The sequence below is a fragment of the Bos indicus genome, chromosome 4 (genome assembly GCF_029378745.1).
Source record: "Bos indicus isolate NIAB-ARS_2022 breed Sahiwal x Tharparkar chromosome 4, NIAB-ARS_B.indTharparkar_mat_pri_1.0, whole genome shotgun sequence".
Taxonomy (NCBI): Eukaryota; Metazoa; Chordata; class Mammalia; order Artiodactyla; family Bovidae; genus Bos; species Bos indicus.
In genome coordinates, this window is record NC_091763.1 from 56810914 (window position 1) to 56832275 (window position 21362).

The window sequence follows — 21362 nt, forward strand, 5'->3', positions numbered from 1 at the left end:
CTGAAGAGCTCTGCAGTCAGCTGGCATGTGCTCCCAGTAGAAGTCTTGGACATAGGACTCCAGTACTGTGGGAACAGTTGTTGTTATTTAGTTGCTAAATCAAGTCTTTGTGACCCCATGGACTGCAGCACACCAGGCTCCTCTGTCCTTCACCATCGACCGGAGTTTGCTCAGACTCATGTCTATTGAGTCAGTGATGCTTATCTAACAGTCTCATCCTCTGTCACCCCCTTCTCCTCCTGCCTTCGATCTTTCCCAGCATCAGGGTCTTTTCCAGTGAGTCAGCTCTTTGCATCAGGTGGCCAAAGTATTGGAGCTTCAGCTTCAACTTCAGTCCTTCCAATGAGTATTCAGGGTTGATTTCCTTTAGGTTGACTAGTTTGATCTCCTTGCTGTCCAAAGGACTCTCAAGAGTCTTCTTCAGCACCACATTTCAAAAGCATTGGTTCTTTGGTGGGAACAGAGTTGGCCCTTGAGAGAAAAAGGCCAGAAACTCTGTGTCTGAAAGTATGGTGTGAGATACCTGCGTAGGAGGGACCATTGGTTTTTACACACCCAGTTCATTAAAGTACAGCTATACCGTGCCTAGTGAGAATGCTTTTGCTAACTCTCATTGCTGAGAGTGAGAAGTAAGTTTAAAAGGTTACTGCAGAAAACCAAAAATGTCAGGTGTTAGTAGAGATGATTTTTTTCCCCTCCTATTTCATTGTTGAAGTTTTGGTCAATTTTTGCACTTATCTGATAAGGAAGTCAGAGCAGAAACTCTGTTCTGGGGGGAAATCTTTAGTAGTTTTCTTTCCAGTATAAGAAAGTTGATCATAAAATCCCAGCCAAAAGGGTCCTTCAAACTCATATTTTCTAAAAGTTTTCTTTGCAAAAGTAATCTTCTTGCTACACAAGGCATTTGTCATCATGGTCCTTTGTCTGGTGCAGGTGTAATAAGAACTCAAATCCAGTACCTTTAGTCAGTGCAGAAAATTTTGCTCTCTCTCAAGTTCTGGGGCTTAGATAGTATTCATTTTGCTTTGGGAGAGCAGTCCCACCACAGCCCCTGACATTAAGTCCAGTCTGTAACTAGCATCATTCATTTAGACTGAATGCTGTTTGCTAATCTTTACATTCATGGGAAATAGATGTGGAAACAGTGTCAGACTTTATTTTTGGGGGCTCCCAAATCACTGCAGATGGTGATTGCAGCCATGAAATTAAAAGACACTTAATCCTTGAAAGGAAAGTTATGACCAACCTAGATAGCATATTCAAAAGCACAGACATTACTTTGCCAACAAAGGTCCATCTAGTCAAGGCTATGGTTTTTCCAGTGGTCATGTATGGATGTGAGAGTTGGACTGTGAAGAAAGCTGAGCACCAAAGAATTGATGCTTTTGAACTGTGGTGTTGGAGAAGACTCTTGAGAGTCCCTTGGACTGCAAGGAGATCCAACCAGTCCATTCTAAAGATCAGTCCTGGGTGTTCTTTGGAAGGAATGATGCTAAAGCTGAAACTCCAGTACTTTGGCCACCTCATGTGAACAGTTGACTTATTGGAAAAGATTGATGCTGGGAGGGATTGGGGGCAGGAGGAGAAGGGGACAACAGAGGATGAGATGGCTGGATGGCATCACCGACCTGATGGACGTGAGTTTGAGTGAACTCCGGGAGTTGGTGATGGACAGGGAGGCCTGGCGTGCTGCAATTAATGGGGTTGCAGAGTCGGACACGACTGAGCGACTGAACTGAACTGAAAAATCACTTTATAGGAATAGTCATTTACACTTAGGAGTTTTGGAAAATGACCCATGCAGCTCCGGTGATGAGAAGAGTAAATGTAAACACAATCTGAAATCAAAAGATTACAAACTCTTAAAACCAAAAGGGATGTTTAGTGAACTGTCAGGCCCAGAGAGGCAAACTTAACTCACAGAGAGACACACACCATGTTAGTGGCATAGCTTGTGTTCTGAATTAGTTTGGGGTATGTTCCAGACCATCACCCCATCTTTTTACTTGCATCCCAGGTTCCCACTGCACTGCGAAGTCACATACTCTTGGGTAAAGTGTTAACATCTCCGTGCATTTTGTTTTCTATGAAAGGTCATTCACTTAGATAAATTAGGAGAGTCCAGGACTGACGAGCTCCAGTCCTTTGTTAGGACTCTTATTTTAGGCCACAATTTCCTGAGCACATTATTTCTTTTTCCTTTAGGAAAAATCTGTGCTGGAGGAAATAGATGTGATAGTGGCCAGCCTGCTGGACATCCTGCTGAGAACCATCTTGGAGATCACCAGTCGTCCGCAGCCATCTGGCTCCACCATGAGGCTTCAGTTCCAGGATGTCACGGTGAGGCCATGGCGCAAAACTGCAGAGTTGTGCTTGTTAAAACCTCAGTTGCTTTGAGGGTGGGTTGCTGTAAGAATCTGGGGAATCTGAACTTGGGAGATGATCTGTGTTCATTTCAAATGTATGTAAGTTTACCTTCGTTTTACCAGGGGATGGGAATAAGATGCATATTTGTTAAAAGATCTTGGATTAAGATATTTGTAATTGCAGAAAGCCCAAATTGGCCCAGTTCCCCCCCCCCCCATTTTGCCAAATTCAAGTTAATCTGTGGCTCTATATACTCAGTCTCATTGATAACTATCCATTCTCTTTTCATTCATCAAATTGCTTGAGAAAGTTAGAACATTGAAACAGGCCAATAGCAGTCAAGGGTCCTAAGTTTTGATTGTGAATTTTTCTGTATGGCTAGTAAGGATCTTTGGAGAACGCAATGGCACCCCATTCCAGTACTCCTGCCTGTAAAATCACATGGACGGAGGAGCCTGGTAGGCTGCAGTCCATGGGGTTGCTAAGAGTCGGACATGACTAAGCGACTTCACTTTCACTTTTCACTTTCATGCATTGGAGAAGGAAATGGCAACCCACTCCAGTGTTCTTGCCTGGAGAACCCCAGGGACGGGTGGGCTGCCGTCTCTGGAGTCGCACAGAGTCGGACATGACTGAAGGGACTTAGCAGCAGTAGCAGTAAGGATCTTAATTTGGTGGCAGGTTGGTGGGGGAGGTCAGTTTCCTCAGCTATAAATTGTGGAAGTTTGACTTGGTGATTTTGAGATATCTTCAAGCTCCACTATTTTATGAATTTAATGTAGCATGAGTTATAAATATTAAGCCATAATTTATGTGATAGTTTATTTGTATATATATTTATATATGTGTGTGTAGAGAGAGAGAGATATAGATGGATGGATGGGTACATAAATTTTCACATTTGAAACTCACATTCAGTTGACCAGTGTGGGCTTTTTTTTTTTTTAAGGTCTGATTCAGAACATTCTTCTAAATACCACTTGCAGAAATGGCAGTAGATGTTATAGTTTTCATGGTTATTAACCAAAATGTCAGCCTTTTGCTATTATTTTTACAAATTGTGCACTATAGAACCACTACCATAAGAATGTTTGCCTAGCTCCTGATGAAGATAATATTTTTTTTCTTTTACTTAAAGAAATAAAGGATTTCCCAGGTGTCTCAGTAGTAAAAATCCCACCTGCCAATCCAGGAGGTGCAGGTTCGATTCCTGGGTCAGGAAGATCCCCTGGAGGAGGAAACGGCAACCCATTGCAGTATTCTTGTCTGGGAAGTCCCATGGACAGAGTTGGGTACAGACCATGGTGTCACAAAAGAGTTGGGCAGGACTTAGGGACTAAACAACAAACAACAACAAAAAAGAAAGCCCACGCTGGCTGTCCTGCCAGGGTTGAATGCCTTAAGGATGGCCATTTTGTATTGCATCTTATTTTCTCTGCTTTCAGAGCTGAGATTTACCTGGTTCTTCCTGCCAAGCTCTGGGTTTGGGAAGTAAAGTTACTCAACTTCTTTTAACAAACAAAGGTTAAAGATTATATGAAAAAACTTCCTAATATATGTAATAGTTGTACTGCCTTATTAAAGAAAAGAAGAATAAGCTATTAATTTCATGTGTAAAATGCCACCTACCTCATAGGGTTAGCTTTGTGTATTTGGCAACTCTTTTGTCTATAGTAAATGCTCAAAGCATGTTTTTTCTTAAAACCACTGGAGATCATTATGGGTTTGAAAGTTTGCGGGAGTTTGTTTTGAATCTTTTTGTTCTGTCTTCTCATGTTTTTCTGAAATTTTTATTTTGTGATAATTTGAGTCACATGCAGTTGTGAAAAATAATACAGATATTCCATGTTCCTTTTATCCAGTTTCCCTAATGGTAACGTCTTTCAGAACTATAGCACAGTATCACAACTAGGATATCGACAGTAATGCAGTCAAGATGCAGAATATTCCACCACCCCAAGAATCCCCTATCTTGCCCTTTTATAGCCAAACTCAATTCTCTCCCATCTTCACCTCCTTCTTAAGCCTGTCAACCGCAAAATTTGTTCTCCTTTTCTTATTTTGTCGTTTTAAGAATGCTGTACTTGAGTCACTTTGCTGTACAACAGAGAATTGGTACAACATTGTAAATTGACTATGATTTTTAAAAAAATTTTAAAAAGAATGTTATACAAGTAGAACCATACAGTACATAACTTTTGTGATTGGCTTTTTTTCTTTTAACTCAGCTTAATCCTCTAGAAATTCATCCAGGTCAATGTGTATGTGTATATATACATATATATAAATATATATATATCTGTTCCTTTTTCTTACTCAGTAGTTTTCATGGTGTGGATGTGCTATAGATATGCTATACCGAAAGCCATCTTGGTTGTTTCCAGAATTTGGCTGTTACTAACAAAGCTACTATAGACATTTGCATGCAAGTTTTTATATAAGCATATTTCTTCATTTCTCTAGGATAAATACTCCCAGGAGTATGGTTCCTGGATTGTATGGTAGTAACCTATTTTGGTTTTTAATAAATGGCCTTACCTATTTCCATAATGGGTGTATAACTTTACATTCTCATATATGCTGTGTATAATGAATGACCCAATTTCTCAGAACCTCATAAGCATTTAGTGTTGTCACTTTGGGGAATGGGGAAGAATGGGGACACTCTGATAGGTGGGTAGTGGTATCTTATCATGGTTTTGACTTGCATTTCCCTAATGATTAATGAGGCCAAACATCTTTTCACATACTTTTTTGCCATCTATATATTGCTTTCAGTGGAATGTCTTTTTATGTCTTTTCTCCTTTTTCTAATTGGATTGCTGTCCTTGGTTGAATATGTCATTTAAAATTTTTTATCCCACTCTGTAGCTTGTTTTTTCATCGTTTTAACAGGGTCTTTTTGTTGTAGAGCAAAAGTTTTTAATTTTGATGAAGTCCAGTTTATCAGTTTTTCCTTTGATGGATCATGCTTTTGATGTCAAGTTTAAGAACTCTTTTTGTCTAGCCCTGTATTCTGAAGGTTATCTCCTAGGTTTTTTTCTCTTTTGCTAAAAGTATTATAGTTTTATATGTCACATTAAACTCTGTGAACCATTTTGAGTTGATTTTTATATTCATTGTGTCAGATAATTTTAACATCTCTATTATCTCAGTGTTGACATCTCTTGTCGTTTTTCATTCAGTTTGAGATCTTCTTGGATTTTTGTATGATGAGTGATCTTCAGTTGAAATCTGGACATTTTTGTATTATAAGACACTGGATCTTATTTAAACCTTCTGTTTCACATGCCTTTATGTGACACTACTTAGCAAGGAAAGGGTTAGGATGCCAACTCATGATGGGCAGTTGGAGGCAGAAATCCAGGCTCCTTACCTTGGCTTCACTGACACAGAAGAGTCACCATGAAAATACCTGCCCCCTGTTTGACTCTCCATTCTGGAGACAGATGTTGGGGTATCCCATCACAGCCTTGAAAACAGGGAAATCTGGACTCCCCATTTGGCTCTTGCAGGTTTGAAAATAGCCAGATTTTTGTGATGTTGAGCTACAGAAGAAGTGACTGCTAAAAGTTTTGTCTTGTTAAACTTACCCTTTCCTGGTGCTTTGGCTTAAGAGAGCAGGCTTTCTGGGAGATGCCGAGCAGAGGCGAGGGTAGCGGGGGTAGTTAGGTAGATTGTTACAATTACTGTTATTTCAAGGAGGCCAGCTTCTTCAACTCCAGGAGCAGGATATAGGAGGCAAAAAGAAAACCCAGAGAACACAGCACCCTGTCCTTTCTTGGGTCTGAGGTCTCTAGCAGGCCTGTTCTCTTTCCACTTTCCAGAGTCATCTTGTTTGTTTTATATATAATGGAGGGGTTTTTGTTGTACTTGGCAGATGCAATTGGGAAAAGCATATATACTCCAGCTTCCCCAAAGCAGAAGAAAGTCTCCTTCATTTCAACTGCTTCCTGGCAATACAGCTCCAACACAGTCCTAAAATTATAATAGCCGAGCAAACAGAATCACAGGAAATGCTCCATGTGGTCAAAGACTGCCCAAGATCAAAAGCTAAAACTCTTTGTCAAACTGCTTTGTATCTATCAACAGGGTTGAAGCTGTCAAATTTTTCTGGGCCATACATGACCTGTAGGTCTTCACAGTGTAATGCTGTAGTTTAGTTGCTCAGTTGTTTCCGACTCTTTGCAACCCCTTGGACTGTAGCCCTCTAGGCTCCTCTGTGCATAGGATTTCCCCAGCAAGAATACTGGAGTGGGTTGCCACTTCCTCCTCCAGGGGATCTTCCCCACCCAGGGATCGAACCTGTGTCTCCTCCTTGGCGGGTGCATTATTTACCAGTGAGTCACTGGGGAAGTCCTCACAGTATAATAATCAGTGCACATGAAGAGACTTGAGAAAGCAATGAGTGATGCTCATGGGTGGGTTTGGGCAGACAAGGGGTTTGTCCAGTTTGCTACAATTTTAGGAAAATCACATAAAGTGAAACCCTTCCCACACGTAGCTGTTTTGTGGCCCTTGCCATGTACCAAACCAAACTCTGGGTATGTGGGATGAAGTTTGCAAGAAATATGCACTTAAATAGTTTGGTATCTTGGATTTTATAGATTTTATGCTTCAAGATAGTTTTTTTTTTTTTTTTTTCGAATCCCCAAGCAGACCTGGTCTGAATCCTACTCTGCCCTTTGATTAGCTGTGCATGCTCTGGGCAAACTTCTGTTTAATTGCCTTTAAAATAGAGAAAATAATTGTACTTATCTCAACGTGAGTTTGAGGGTTTCATCAAATCTATAGAAGTGTTTAAGCACTATCAGTACATGTTAGCCATTAGTAATTGTGGTAGCAACACCAGTCCATAATATTATTATTATTGTAGAAGTAATACCTATGTTGTTGTTGTTATTGAATGAATCAAGTTCGGCTGCTTCCCGTTTACAAGATCAATTACACATTCACAAATGGTAGAAAAGAAAGATGCCTTTAATCAAAATGCCAGCCATCTGGGGAGATGGTGAACTCAGCATTCCTCAAAACCACCTCCAAAGATTCTGCTCAGCAACAAAAGCTTTTAAAAGAAACAAGGAAGTAACCTCAGTTCATCATGGAGATAGGGTGTCAGAATCACCGCCATTCTTCAACTGTGCGCAGACTTGTCCAACCCTTGTGATCGTCCTCTAGATGTTATCTTGTTCATACAGTTCGATCACACATTTTGTTCAGATTACTGAAGGGAAAGCTAGAGAAGAGATCTGGTCATTTGTTCATTACTTATTCTTCATTTCTACTTCTTTGATCTACAGAAAGAATGGACAAGTTAGGCAAAGTATTGTGTGATTAAAAGATTTGAAAGCTGTGTTGGGCTGGGGATGAGTAGAACATGAGGGTGCCTGGTTTAAAAGTTAGTTATAGTGTATCTCTGCTAAAGTGACAAGGAAAAGGGGCTTCCTGCTGAAGGCAGTTTCCTATAAGAGCTGCTTTATTGTTGTTTATTATTGCTGTTTAGTTGCTAAGTCGTGTCCAACTCTTGACCCAACGGACTGTAGCCCTCCAGGTCCTCTGTCCTTGGGATGTCCCAGGCAAGAATACCGTAATGGGTTGCTGTTTTCTTCTCCAGGGGATTTTCCTGGCCCAGGGATTGAACCTGCATCTACTGCACTGGCAGGCAGATTTTTACTGCTGAGCCACCAGGAAAGCCCCTAAAAGAGCTACTTACTTTTTAACTAATTCTAAGGTGAGAAATAGGTCCTGATCATTGGCAAGGTTATTTCTCTGGGCGCTGAAGACCTAATTTCTTCCTCTTTCTGAATTAGAGAACAGGCTCTCTGAATAGGGAGTTTTTCCATGGCAGTCCTACCCTGAGCACCTTTCTGTCTTTACAGAAAAAGTGCCCACTATAAGTGGACATGCTGTGGGTAAAAGCCGGGCCCACCGTGTGTCATGGTGACGTGTTTCAGCTCTCTGTAAGTGCCACATCTGTCACCCTGTCTCCTGGTAACACCAACAGGGCGACTGACTTCCACTCCTGTCACAATTCCAGATAACAGTAGCCTTATTTTTACCATCTAAATGGGTTGTACTTCTTGTTCTTCTACCAACTGCTGTTTAAGCTTTAAAATACTCTCACTAGTTGAGGGGAGTTGGGGGAGGGTAGAGCACCATTGTAATCAGTTCCTTTCAAATGTCTCGTTGTACATGGAAGGAGACTTTATAAAGAGGCATATATGGCCATTTGTTCACCCCCGCAACTATTGGACTCCAGAGTTCCTTCCAGTTGGTAAATGCATCTGTGTACATAGTTCTGTTCAGCACCATTTATAGTGAGGGTGACTCAGCTCAGCAGGAGCCATGTCTAAGACATAGCTCTACATTTGTCTAAAGTTTTTGTGTGCTATGGACTGTGTTTGAGGGAAGAAGAAGACAGAATTCTATAAGGGGGAATTCTGGGGGAAATTTGGGTATATATAATGGAAGGTTTCTTGAAGACCTTATAGCCATCTACTAACCTTATTCTCAGGTATTGGTGGAAATGGCCATTATACTCAATCTAGTTGTAATATGCATGCAACCACTGTGGCATGGAGTTCTTGCTAAAGGTGATTTGTACTTAAATTCCAACATTAATATGAATTGAACCTTGGCCGACAGTAATTTTTTATTTTTAACAAATTATGAGTCTACAGCTTTCATGCAGACACTTAAAGTCTCTTAAAATTACAGGTGAAAAATATGTCAGTGAAATATTGGACATCTCGGCCTTTTAACAGGGTTAAATGTTCCTAAACTGATGAAGTGAATAAATAAAATGACATTGTAAGGTAGATATTGGAATTGACAACATGTCTTAAATGTGCCAGGATGAGAGATTAGCATGACAAGTTGTTTGCACTGGGCCTAAACCAGATATGACAGAGATAAATAGTCAATCATATGGATTCAGAGAGAGATTCTCTTAGTACAGTGACTGTAAAGATTTAATGAAAATCTTCTCATTTTTGAGTAATTTTTATGATTTACTAAAATCATTAAAAATAATGTCACTTAAGATATATCACTATTCATAGACAGAATATATGTTGAAATAAATAGTCTAAGAATGTTAATCTCGTAGATTACATTGGAGATACATTGGAGATAGTGTGGTTAAGATGTAGAAAAACCGAAGATGAAAAATTGAATGCATTTCAACTAACTAGATTTGTGTTTTCAGGTTGAGACATAAGAGCAGCTAAAAAGTGCAGAGTATATAACAAAGTAATATATTGAGCTTAGAGGGTATTTCTGCTAGCCCATACTGGTGAGCTCTTAAATATTTGTCCTAAAAAGTGTGCAGAAATATTAATTTGTCATATCTGTGTGTTGCAAATTATTATACACATGCAAGGAGTCAACTTGCATCTCTTGGTACTGTGTGTGTTTGTGTGCACACACGTGTGTGTGTGTGTGCATGTACTCAGTCTCTCAGTCATGTCTGACTCTTGCAAGCCAGTGGTCTATAGTCCACTAGGCTCCTCCATCCACGGAATTTTCCATTTAAGAATACTGGAGTGGGTTGCCATATCCTCCTCCAGGGGATCTTCCCAACCCAGGGATTAAACTGCATCTCTTGCATCACCTGCATTGGCAGGTGGATTCTTTACCACTAACATGGCCATAAAGTAGCATCCTTGGGCCTCCCATAGCCTGGTGGCTTTGACTGTCTTGACTTAGCTACTGCTATTGGTAAATGCCACTTCTCTGAGCTTTTAGTCTCAAGTTGTACATATGAGTCTATAATATTTTCCCATGAAAACTCGAAGAATCCAATTCCCAATTAAACTGCATTTCTCTTAATCCACATTCACTTACCACTGGTTACCTCTCTTATTGTGCTTATACTGTTTTAAATGTACTTCAGTTCAGTTCAGTTGCGCAGTCGTGTCCGACTCTTTGAGACCCCATGAATCGCAGCATGCCAGGCCTCCCTGTCCATCACCAACTCCCGGAGTTTACTCAAACTCATGTCCATCGAGTCGGTGATGCCATCCAGCCATTTCATCCTCTGTCATCCCCTTCTCCTCCCACCTTCAATCTTTCCCAGCTTCAGGGTCTTTTCTAATGAGTCAGTTCTTCGTATCAGGTGGACAAAGCATTGGAGTTTCAGCTTTAGCGTCAGTCCTTCCAAAGAACACCCAGGACTGATCTCCTTTAGGATGGACTGGTTGTATCTTCTTGCAGTCCAAGGGACTCTCAAGAGTCTTCTCCAACACTACAGTTCAAAAGCATCAATTCTTCGGTGCTCAGCTTTCTTCACAGTCCAACTCTCACATCCATACATGACCACTGGAAAAACGATAGGCCTTGACTAGACGGACCTTTGTTGGCAAAGTATTGTCTCTGCTTTTGAATATTCTATCTAGGTTGGTCATAACTTTCCTTCCAAGGAGTAAGCGTCTTTTAATTTCATGGCTGCAATCACCATCTGCAGTGATTTTGGAGCCCCCAAAAATAAAGTCTGACACTGTTTCCACTGTTCCCCCATCTATTTCCCATGAAGTGATGGGACCGGATGCCATGATCTTCATTTTCTGAATGTTGAGCTTTAAGCCAACTTTTTCACTCTCCTCTTTCACTTTCATCAAGAGGCTTTTTAGTTCCTCTTCACTTTCTGCCATAAGGATGGTGTCATCTGCATATCTGAGGTTATTGATATTTCTCCCGGCAGTCTTGATTCCAGCTTGTGCTTCTTCCAGCCCTGTGTTTCTCATGATGTACTCTGCATATAAGTTCAATAAGCAGGGTGACAATATACAGCCTTGACTTACTCCTTTTCCTATTGTACTTAAAAGTAGGTAAATTCTTTGCTGAGCAAAAGTTTCATTGAAAACAAATATTTTAAGTTAGAAATGCGTCAGGAAATGCAGCAATAATGATTTTGTGTGTGTATGTGTGCTCAGTCACTCAGTTGTGTCTGACTCTTTGTGACCCCATGGACTGAAGCCCTCTGATCTCCTCTGCCCATTGGATTTTCCAGGCAGGAGTGCTGGAGTGTATTGCCATTTCCTTCACCAGTGGATCTTCCTAACCAAGGGATCTAACCCACCCACATCTCCTGTGTCTCCTGCTTTGGTGGGCAGATTCTTTTCCCTCTGAGTCACCAGGAAAGCCTGATAACAATTTTATATCTCCTCAAATCTGTGGATGCTATACATTTTTTTTCCTTTTCATTATTAATTTTTAAGATTTTGATTTTATAGGAGTCAGTTGCATAGCACCCAAGCACAAAAGAATCATAATTAACTTTAACTGTTCTTAGACTTGTGGTTGCTGAGGGAAGGGGGGGTAAAAGGGGAGGGATGGATTGGGAATTTGGGGTTAGTGGGTACAAACTAGTATATACAGGATGGATAAACAAATTGTCCTCCTGTATAGCACAGTGGTCTATCTTCAATATCCTGTGATAAGCCATAATGGAAAATAATATGAAAAAGGACATATATAACAATCACTTTGCTGTACAACAGAAATTAATACATTGTAAATCAACTATATTTCAATAAAAATTTAAAAAATTAACTGGTCTTAAAAGGAGATTGAAACCAACATTATGCAGTGTATGGCTTTCTCTACACTCAGCAAGTTAGCTGATAGGCCCTCTAAAGAGCTGGAGAAGATCATAGGAATTCAAATATTGAGCAGGAAGTTATAGGAAGAGCTTGGAGTATAAAAAGCTGGAAATAACTCCAATTCTGCCAATTTCTTTTTAGCCCACCAAACCTATATTTTACTTTCTTTCAATTAGTATTCCCTGTGCTGTACAGCAGAAATTAACACAACATTGTAATCAACTATACTTCAATTAAAAAAAAGAAAGAAAAATTAGCATTATATTCCCTACCTTATAGCACTGATAAGAGGTTTAAATGATACAATGAACCAAGGCACAGTAAATGCTTAATAGTCAGAAGCCTCATTGCCTCACCTTCTTTAAGTGTATGTAGTTACTACCCTACTGACAAGCTTCCACCTAAGTTAAACACACACACACACACACACACACACACACACTCTAAATTATAAAATGCATGTGTACCAAGTAAATGATCATCATCACAGGGAGAAATTTTGACTGTAATATCATGGTTAATTTAGATTAAGACAGTATAATGGGGTAAATTTGGATCTTAGTGGGTTTTTTCCTTCAGGTGTTCTATTTGAGAGTTGAAAGTAAGTTGTTGATGTTGTTTTATGTACTTGCTAAAAAAATATGCTTGATCTTTTTCTTCATTAGGGGGAGTTTGTTGCTTGTCTCCTGTCCCTATTACGGCAAATGACAGATAGACATTATCAGCAGCTTCTTGATAGTTTCAACACAAAAGAAGAACTAAGGGTAAGTGACATTATACGGTGTTCTTTAGTATGTCTTTTTAGTTTCTCTTTTTCTTATTTATCATCATTCAGATAAATTTTTGACCATTGCTTTATCTGATTCCATTAAATTCTGTTTATCAGATTTATCCACAAATTTGCTCTTCTGTAAATTGACTTTTTAAAATTTCTGTACCCAAACCAAGAAATTAACTCTTATTTTGGATAAGCATATAAGGTTTGAAACACCTATCATCAAAGTCCAATAAAGTAACCTAGAAATAGAGTAACAAAACTAATGAGACAAAATCAAATAGACTAAGTCTAGTAGTGGTAATGATGCCTTAATAGAAAATAAGGGAGAATATATTTTAGCTGATTTCATCCTGCTAAAGCCACAGTGAGAAGTTCTGGCTACAACATTCTGACTAGGGAGGCAGAGTTTATATTTGATATTCTCTATAGGCTGTAGTCTAATCACTATGCTATGCTACTCTGACAGTCTAACATTAAACAGGAAATATTGATGTCTGGTTTGTAAAAGTCTGATCTTTGCTAAAATTTAGGGAACCTTAATGCTTCCTTCCTTTAAGGCTTCCTGGTGTGCTGCCGTCCATGGGGTCGCAAAGAGTTGTATACAGATGGCAACTAAACAACAACAATGCTTCCTTTGTTCACTAAAATCTTAGAAGTTGATTGTCCTCAGTCATAGGAATGATATGTCATTAATTATGTTTATTTCTCTACCATTGCTTCAGTTTCCAGACAGCTTTATACATACACCATCAAAATGGAAGGGTTTCTCTAGTGCTGGTGAAACCACCATCCTTCTCAGATGGGACTTGAACCCACAATCTTTGACTTAGGAGGGGACTCAAAACCTGTCTTTCCTATTGAATCTGCTCACCTTCTCACCTGAACTTACTGAAGCTCAGGTTCTTTTGTTTTGTCACAGAAAGAATTCAGCAAGAGGCGAAGTGATAGGCAAACAGTGAGTTCATTAGCATAAGATGCTTGTGAAAGATACAGGTGGGCCAGCAAGAGTGCAACCCCGAGAACAAAGAGGGCTCCATTTTTTGTAATCAAAGAAAAAGTGGGGAAAAGACTACCTTCTTCCTCATTAGGGGGTAGATATAAAGGTTTTACATCATCAGTTCTGCCTTTGAACCCCGTGTGGTCTGAGACTGTCATGGCACTATTTAAGTCACATGTAGATTAGCAAAAGGGTGTTGCTGCTGCTGCTGCTAAGTCTCTTCAGTCGTGTCCGACTCTCTGTGACCCCATAGATGGCAGCCCACCAGGCTCCACTGTCCCTGGGATTCTCCAGGCAAGAACACTGGAGTGGGTTGCCATTTCCTTCTCCAATGCAGGAAAGTGAAAAGTGAAAGCGAAGCCACTCATTCGTGTCCGACTCACAGCGACCCCAGGGACTGCAGCCTATCAGGCTCCTCAGTCCATGGTATTTTCCAGGCAAGAGTACTGGAGTGGGTTGCCATTGCCTTCTCCGGCAAAAGGGTGTTAACATATACTAAAATAGAGTAATTCATCTCAGATTTTGGTATAATATCCTCTTTCAAATCGTTTCTTTCCCCTTTCACCTGTATTCCTGTCTTGACTACATACAGAAATGCTGCTCTTCAAAGACCATTAACTTCCTGACTTCGTGTAACGTATCTATTGTTTTGTGTTTTAACTATCACGACTTGTTCACAAGTCGAGTGTGTCTTTCACTTGAATGCACCTGACCTTCCTTAAAGGTGGTATAGATTGTTGCTAGGTTACTGTCTTTTTTTGAGTGATTAGCCTATAACAGTCTCACAAACCCTCTTAAAATTCTGTTTGTCTTTAATCCTCTAGTGAGATTCCCAAACTATTTAATTTCCCTCCTCTGTCTCTATCACTGAGGGATGAAAAATTATAAGACAGTGGATATAGTTACACTGTAAGAATTCCATGATTAAAAGCCTTCATGGTGTCAATGGATAGGGAAAAAGTGGAAGCAGTGTCAGATTTCATTTTTTGGGGCACCAGAATCACTGCAGATAGGGACTGCAGCCATGAAATTAAAAGATGCTTGCTCCTTGGAAGGAAAACTATGGCAAACCTAGACAGTGTATTAAAGAATAGAGAGATCACTGCTGACAAAGGTCCATATAGTCAAAGGTATGGTTTTTCCAGTAGTCATGTATAGATGTGAAAGTTGGACCATAAAGAAGACTGAGCACTGAAGAATTGATGCTTCTGAACTGTGGTGCTGGAGAAGACTCTTGAGAGTCCCTTGGACAGCAGGGAGATCAAACCAGTGAATCCTAAAGGAAATCAGTCCTGAATACTCATTGGAAGGACTGGTGCTGAAGTTGAAGCTCCAAAACTTTGGCCACCTGATGTGAAGAGCCGACTCATTGTAAAAGACCCTGATGCTAGGAAAGATTGAGGGCAATAGGAGAAGGATGCAATAGAGGATGAGATGAATGGATAGTATCAGTGACTCATTGAACATGAGTTTGAGCAAACTCAGTGAAGAACAGGGAAGCGTGACGTGCTGCAGTCCATGGGGTCACAGATAGTTGGACATGACTTAGTGACTGAACAATGGTGTCTTAGAGCAATATTTATAGTTTCAATACAGACAGTGCATAAGGATCACTTCTGTTTGACTTTTAAAAGTTGTATGATCTCAGATGAATTTTTCAGTTACCTTGAATCAGTTTACAAGCTGAGTCATATGAAACAAAGAATAGATTTGGGCAGGTGTAATCTATTTGACAGTTGATTAGCATATGTCCAAACCTGAAAATATCATGTTTTTCATGCTTGTATTAATATTTAATCTTGAGGTTAGAATTTAAAATGGATAGATGGATCTTAGAGCTTATCTACTCTACATACAGAAATCCATGTGATTAAAAAGGAAAATAATTGTGCAGTTATGAACTATCATTACAAGTTGAATATTTAACACAGCTGAGGAATCATTAGGTTTTACGAAGTTTATAACTTCGTATTTCAAAATTCACATAGGAAAAGATTACGTATTTTCACAGAGCCTAGGAATTAAAAAAAAAAAAAAAGTGGAAAAGCATAAGCCAAAAATGAATTGTTTAATCTAGGTATTGAGTTTTCTGCTTTAATATTCATGTTAACAATAACAAAGCAAATGAAAATAATGAGTGGAATGTTTCATGTGACTTTTCCTTCGGTCAGCCAAATACTTTTTCAGAAGACAAATGTCCCTCTTCAAAATAGTGGGCCCTAAAAACAAAACAAAACTGGACTTTAAGGTCAGGAAAATTAATTACTGATATTACTTCATCTATCCTTTAGGAAATATAGATTGAGCAGTTCAGGCATACCAAGTGCTATCAGTGTTGTTATGTAACCAGCAACAAAAAGGCCAGTTCCTGCTGGGGGTGGAATCAAACAGGTAATGGCAGTGACATAGGCAAATGAGAGTGGTGAAGACACGGAGTTAACACGCAGTGCTTCGGAGCATCTAGGAACTGCAGCCAGCCCAAACTCAAGGCTAGAGGAAAACTTGCCAAAGGAAGTCTTGGCTGAAAACTGAGTAGCAGTGTGCTGGCCATGTTTGGCTAAGACATTCAGCTCTCTCAACTATGTTGTTGCTCAGTGGCGAAGCTATGTCTGACTCTTCGTGACCCAATGGGCTGCAGCACACCAGGCTCCTCTGTCCTTCACTCTCTCCTGGAGTTTGCTCAGATTCATGTCCATTGAGTTGGTGATGCCTATCTAAGCATCTCCTCCTCTGCCGCCCCCTTCTTTCAGCTGTAATGTCACCCAGATATCCTGATATGCCACATCTGCCATTCTACCGTTATAATAGTTACTAGAATCTGGAATATCTTTGTTTATATATATCCCAATTCCTAGCTACTAGGTTATATAAGCTTCTTGACGTCTGAAACTATTGCTGGTTTGCTGTACCCTCAAGCTCAGAGCTTGCCTAACACATTGTCGGTATTCAGGCAGCATCTGTGAATTGATGGACTCACTGTGGAGTTTAGAAGAGAGTTGTAAAACATAAGCCTCTCTGAATATATGTAGACTTTATTATGAAGACATTGGAAAACTATGGAGGGTTTTAAGAAGGGACAGACGTGGTCACATTTGTATTCAGAAAGACCAATCTGGATGCACTATGGAATTATTGGATATTTGGTAAACTTGATGAGCATTTTCAATGCACTGGTGAGAGTGGAAAGCCAAGGTGTCATAGACTGAGGGATTAAAAAAAAAAAAGATGTAGTGGATGTAAACTGTATTTCAAGAGGAATATAAGGTGTCTACTTAAGGAGAACTTGGGCTATTAGAGGAATATTTATCATGGAGAAAGCTTAAACATGTTGAAATATTAATAATCAGAGCTGGTAGAAAGGGAGACATAAAAACAAAAAGGTGCTAATTCACCAGGGAAAGTCCCTAAGAAAGCAGCAGGAGGGACCTAATTAATCTTACGCCTTGCCCACTGTAAGACTGGAAGGGAAATAACTAGAGTGAAGGCAGGCTGGAGGCATTTATCTTATGAAAGGCTAATTAGTCATCTGGTTTTCATCTGTATTTTAAAAATTCAGATGCCACCTTTTAGCATATAAGTTTTTCATGTTCTCAATTTTCTTCAAAGTCAGATATCTATATTCATGCTACTGAAACCTGTTACAAGACTTTCCAAAGATGATTGCAGTGGTCCACAGTCCCTTAACTAGAGTCCTCATACCACATGTGTTGCAGAAATCAGAATGTTTGCTACTCCATAAAGCTAATGTGGCACGTGTACTGTGAGTATCACCTCTAGCATCTCCAGGAGTACTAGCAGTAGCAACTACAGTTTGACCCTTGAACAATGTGCAATTGAAAATCCACATGGAACCTATGGTCAGTCCTCTGTGTATGTGGTTCCTACCTGTGTTTCCTCTGTATCTGTAGCTCCACATACACTGATTCAACCAGCTACGATTGTGCAGTATTGGGGTATTTACTATTGAAAAGCTGAAACTCCAATCCTTTGGCCACCTGATGCAAAGAACTGACTCATTTGAAGAGACCCTGATGCTGGGAAAGACTGAAGGTGGGAGGAGAAGGGGACAACAGAGGATGAGATGGTTGGATGGCATCACCGACTCAATGGACATGAGTTTGAGCAAGTTCTGGGAGTTGGTGATGGACAGGGAAGCCTGGCGTGCTGGAATCTGTGGGCTCGCAAAGAGTCGGACCTGACTGAGTGGCTGAACAGAACTGAATTGAACTGAACTATTGAAAAAAATCTGTATAAGTGAATCTGCACAGCCCAAACCCATATTGTCAAGGGTCCACTGAATAATCAAACACCTCAGTGTTTCTGCAGCTAAACAAAATGTTCACTTTAGGTGGGATACATAAAGACCTTCTAAGTGGTTTGGTTTTGCTGCCAAATGGATCCTCAAACCAAAAGTCTTAAGAGGACGGTGGGCTTTGTATTCTCATAAAGGAACTGAGGACCTCAAAAAGCAAACATTTAGTCTCATGGAACTGAATCTTATGGAAACCTGAGCAAACTTTTTGGCCAACTCAATACATACGCAGCACTCTTCTAAGAGGTTGATTAGCACTGACTCATTTAATCCTGAAAAGAACCCCATGAGGTACGCACTGCTGCTGCTGCTAAGTCGCTTCACTCGTGTGCGACTCTGTGCGACCCCATGGACTGTAGCCCAGCAGACTCCTCCATCCATGGGGTTTTCCAGGCAAGAGTACTGGAGTGGGGTGCCATTGCCTTCTCCAATGCATGAAAGTGAAAAGTGAAAGGGAAGTGGCTCAGTCGTGTCCGACTCTTAGCAACCCCATGGACTGCAGCCCACCAGGCTCCTCCATCCATGGGATTTTCCAGGCAAGAGTACTGGAGTGGGGTGCCATTGCCTTCTCCAGTGCATGAAAGTGAAAAGTGAAAGGGAAGTGGCTCAGTCGTGTCCGACTCTTAGCAACCCCATGGACTGCAGCCCACCAGGCTCCTCCATCCATGGGATTTTCCAGGCAAGAGTACTGGAGTGGGGTGCCATTGCCTTCTCCGAGGCGGGTACTGTTATCACTTTATTGTATCAGTCGCTTGACTCAATAAATGTTCGTTGAGCACCTTGACTAGATGTCTGGGATATCAAGGCTAATAAAACAATCTCTATTAATGCCTTTTTGTTATTAGGGCATCTAAATCACTGTTATAAATGTGTGTGATATGTATTAATATAAACAACAGTGATGATGGCTAATAGTTACGGAGTCCCTCCTTACCTCACCCTCACCGCCATGAACCAGATAGAGTGCTAAACTCTTTTCTTACAGAGTCTCATTTCGTCAACCCCTGCAGTGAAGATTGATACTATTTCATTCCCAAGTAACTGGGAGGGTTAGGAATTCTATTAATGTCCCAGCTCTTGGCTTAGTCAGCAAAACTCAACTTTCCCCCATACTTTCATAACTCAAAATCTTTGATCTAAAATTGTATAACCTTTTCCTTTATCACCTCTTTAAAAAAAATGAGCTAGTTCTAGTTGTGAATTGCAGGTGTCTGAAAACACCAAAGTAGCAGAGGGAGAGTTTGGGGAGATTTTTTTTTGGTTAGGTTAGAAATTGAATAAATAAGGAGTATCAGTAAGGAAAGATAAAGCCTCATTGTTGTTGTTCAGTCTCTAAGTCATGTCCAACTCTTTGCGACCCCATAAACTGTGGCATGCGAGGCTTCTCTATCACTATCTCCCTGAGTTTCCTAAAACTCATATCTATTGAGTCAATGATGCCATCCCACCATCTTATCCTCTGTTGCCCCTTTCTCCTCTTGCCCTCAATTTTTCCCAGCATCAGGGTCTTTTCCAGTGAGTCTGCTTTTTACATCAGGTGGCCAAAGTATTAGAGCTTCAGCATCAGTCCTTCCAATGAATCTTCAGGACTGATTTCCTTTAGGATTGCCTGGTTTGATCTCCTTTCAGTGCAAGGGACTTTCAAGAGTCTTCTCCAACACCATAGTCCAAAACCATCAATTCTTTAGCACTCAGCTTTCTTTATGGTCCAACTCTCACATCCATACATGACTAATGGAAAACCATAGTTTTGACTATATGGACCTTTGTCAACAAAGTGATCTCTCTGCTAACTTTCTAGAGTGATTAATGAAAAATCATAGCTGATACTGGAATTAGACACTGAAAATCCCAATAACCCTACCAGTTTAAAGTAATAAAGCATATATCCTCTTTTCCTTCACACATATGTATTCTAATCCCCAGAGGTAACTACTGTTAACACAGATCAGATCAGATCAGATCAGTCGCTCAGTCGTGTCCGACTCTTTGAGACCCCATGAATCGCAGCACGCCAGGCTTCCCTGTCTATCACCAACTCCCGGAGTTTACTCAAACTCATGTCCATCGAGTTGGTGATGCCATCCAGCCATTTCATCCTCTGTCATCCCCTTCTCCTCCCACCTTCAATCTTTCCCAGCTTCAGGGTCTTTTCTAATGAGTCAGTTCTTCATATCAGGTGGACAAAGCACTGGAGTTTCAGCTTTAGTATCAGTCCTTCCAAAGAACACCCAGGACTGATCTCCTTCAGGATGGACTGGTTGGATCTTCTTGCAGTCCAAGGGACTCTCAAGAGTCTTCTCCAACACTACAGTTCAAGAGCATCAATTCTTTGGTGCTCAGCTTTCTTCACAGTCCAACTCTCACATCCATACATGACCACTGGAAAAACCATAGCCTTGACTAGATGGACCTTTGTTGGCAAAGTAATGTCTCTGCTTTTGAATATTCTATCTAGGTTGGTCATAACTTTCCTTTCAAGGAGTAAGCATCTTTTAATTTCCTGGCTGCAGTCACCATCTGCAGTGATTTTGGAGCCCCCAAAAATAAAGTCTGACACTATTTCCATTGTTTCCCCATCTATTTGCCATGAAGTGATGGGACCAGATGCCATGATCTTCGGTTTCTGAATGTTGAGCTTTAAGCCAACTTTTTCACTCTCCACTTTCACCTTCATCAAGAGGCTTTTTAGTTCCTCTTCACTTTCTGCCATAAGGGTGGTGTCATCTGCATATCTAAGGTTATTGATATTTCTCCCAGCAATCTTGATTCCAGCTTGTGTTTCTTCCAGTCCAGCGTTTCTCATGATGTACTCTGCATATAAGTTAAATAAACAGGGTGACAATATACAGCCTTGACGAACTCCTTTTCCTATTTGGAACCAGTCTGTTGTTTCATGTCCAGTTCTAACTGTTGCTTCCTGACCTGCATACAAATTTCTCAAGAGGCAGATCAGGTGGTCTGATATTCCCATCTCTTTCAGAATTTTCCACAGTTTATTGTGATCCACACAGTCAAAGGCTTTGGCATAGTCAATAAAGCAGAAATAGATGCTTTTCTGGAATTCTCTTGCTTTTTCCATGATCCAACGGATGTTGGCAATTTGAACTCTGGTTCCTTTGCCTTTTCTAAAACCAGCTTGAACATCTGGAAGTTCACAGTTCACATATTGCTGAAGCCTGGCTTGGAGAATTTTGAGCATTACTTTACTAGCGTGTGAGATGAGTGCAATCGTGCAGTAGTTTGAGCATTCTTTGGCATTGCCTTTCTTTGGGATTGGAATGAAAACTGACCTTTTCCAGTCCT

General features: G+C 40.4%; 1 protein-coding gene across 3 annotated transcripts in view; it reads left to right on the forward strand.

Annotated features, from left to right (window-relative positions):
* The window catches only part of DOCK4 (dedicator of cytokinesis 4), a 477852-nt gene that overhangs the window by 347190 nt on the left and 109300 nt on the right, over positions 1 to 21362 (forward strand). For all 3 annotated transcript variants that reach the window (XM_070787253.1, XM_070787255.1, XM_070787254.1), the window contains exons 25-26: positions 2206 to 2340; positions 12635 to 12733. In XM_070787253.1, the coding sequence (XP_070643354.1) occupies positions 2206 to 2340; positions 12635 to 12733 (234 nt within the window). The remainder of the gene's footprint in view (positions 1 to 2205; positions 2341 to 12634; positions 12734 to 21362) is intronic.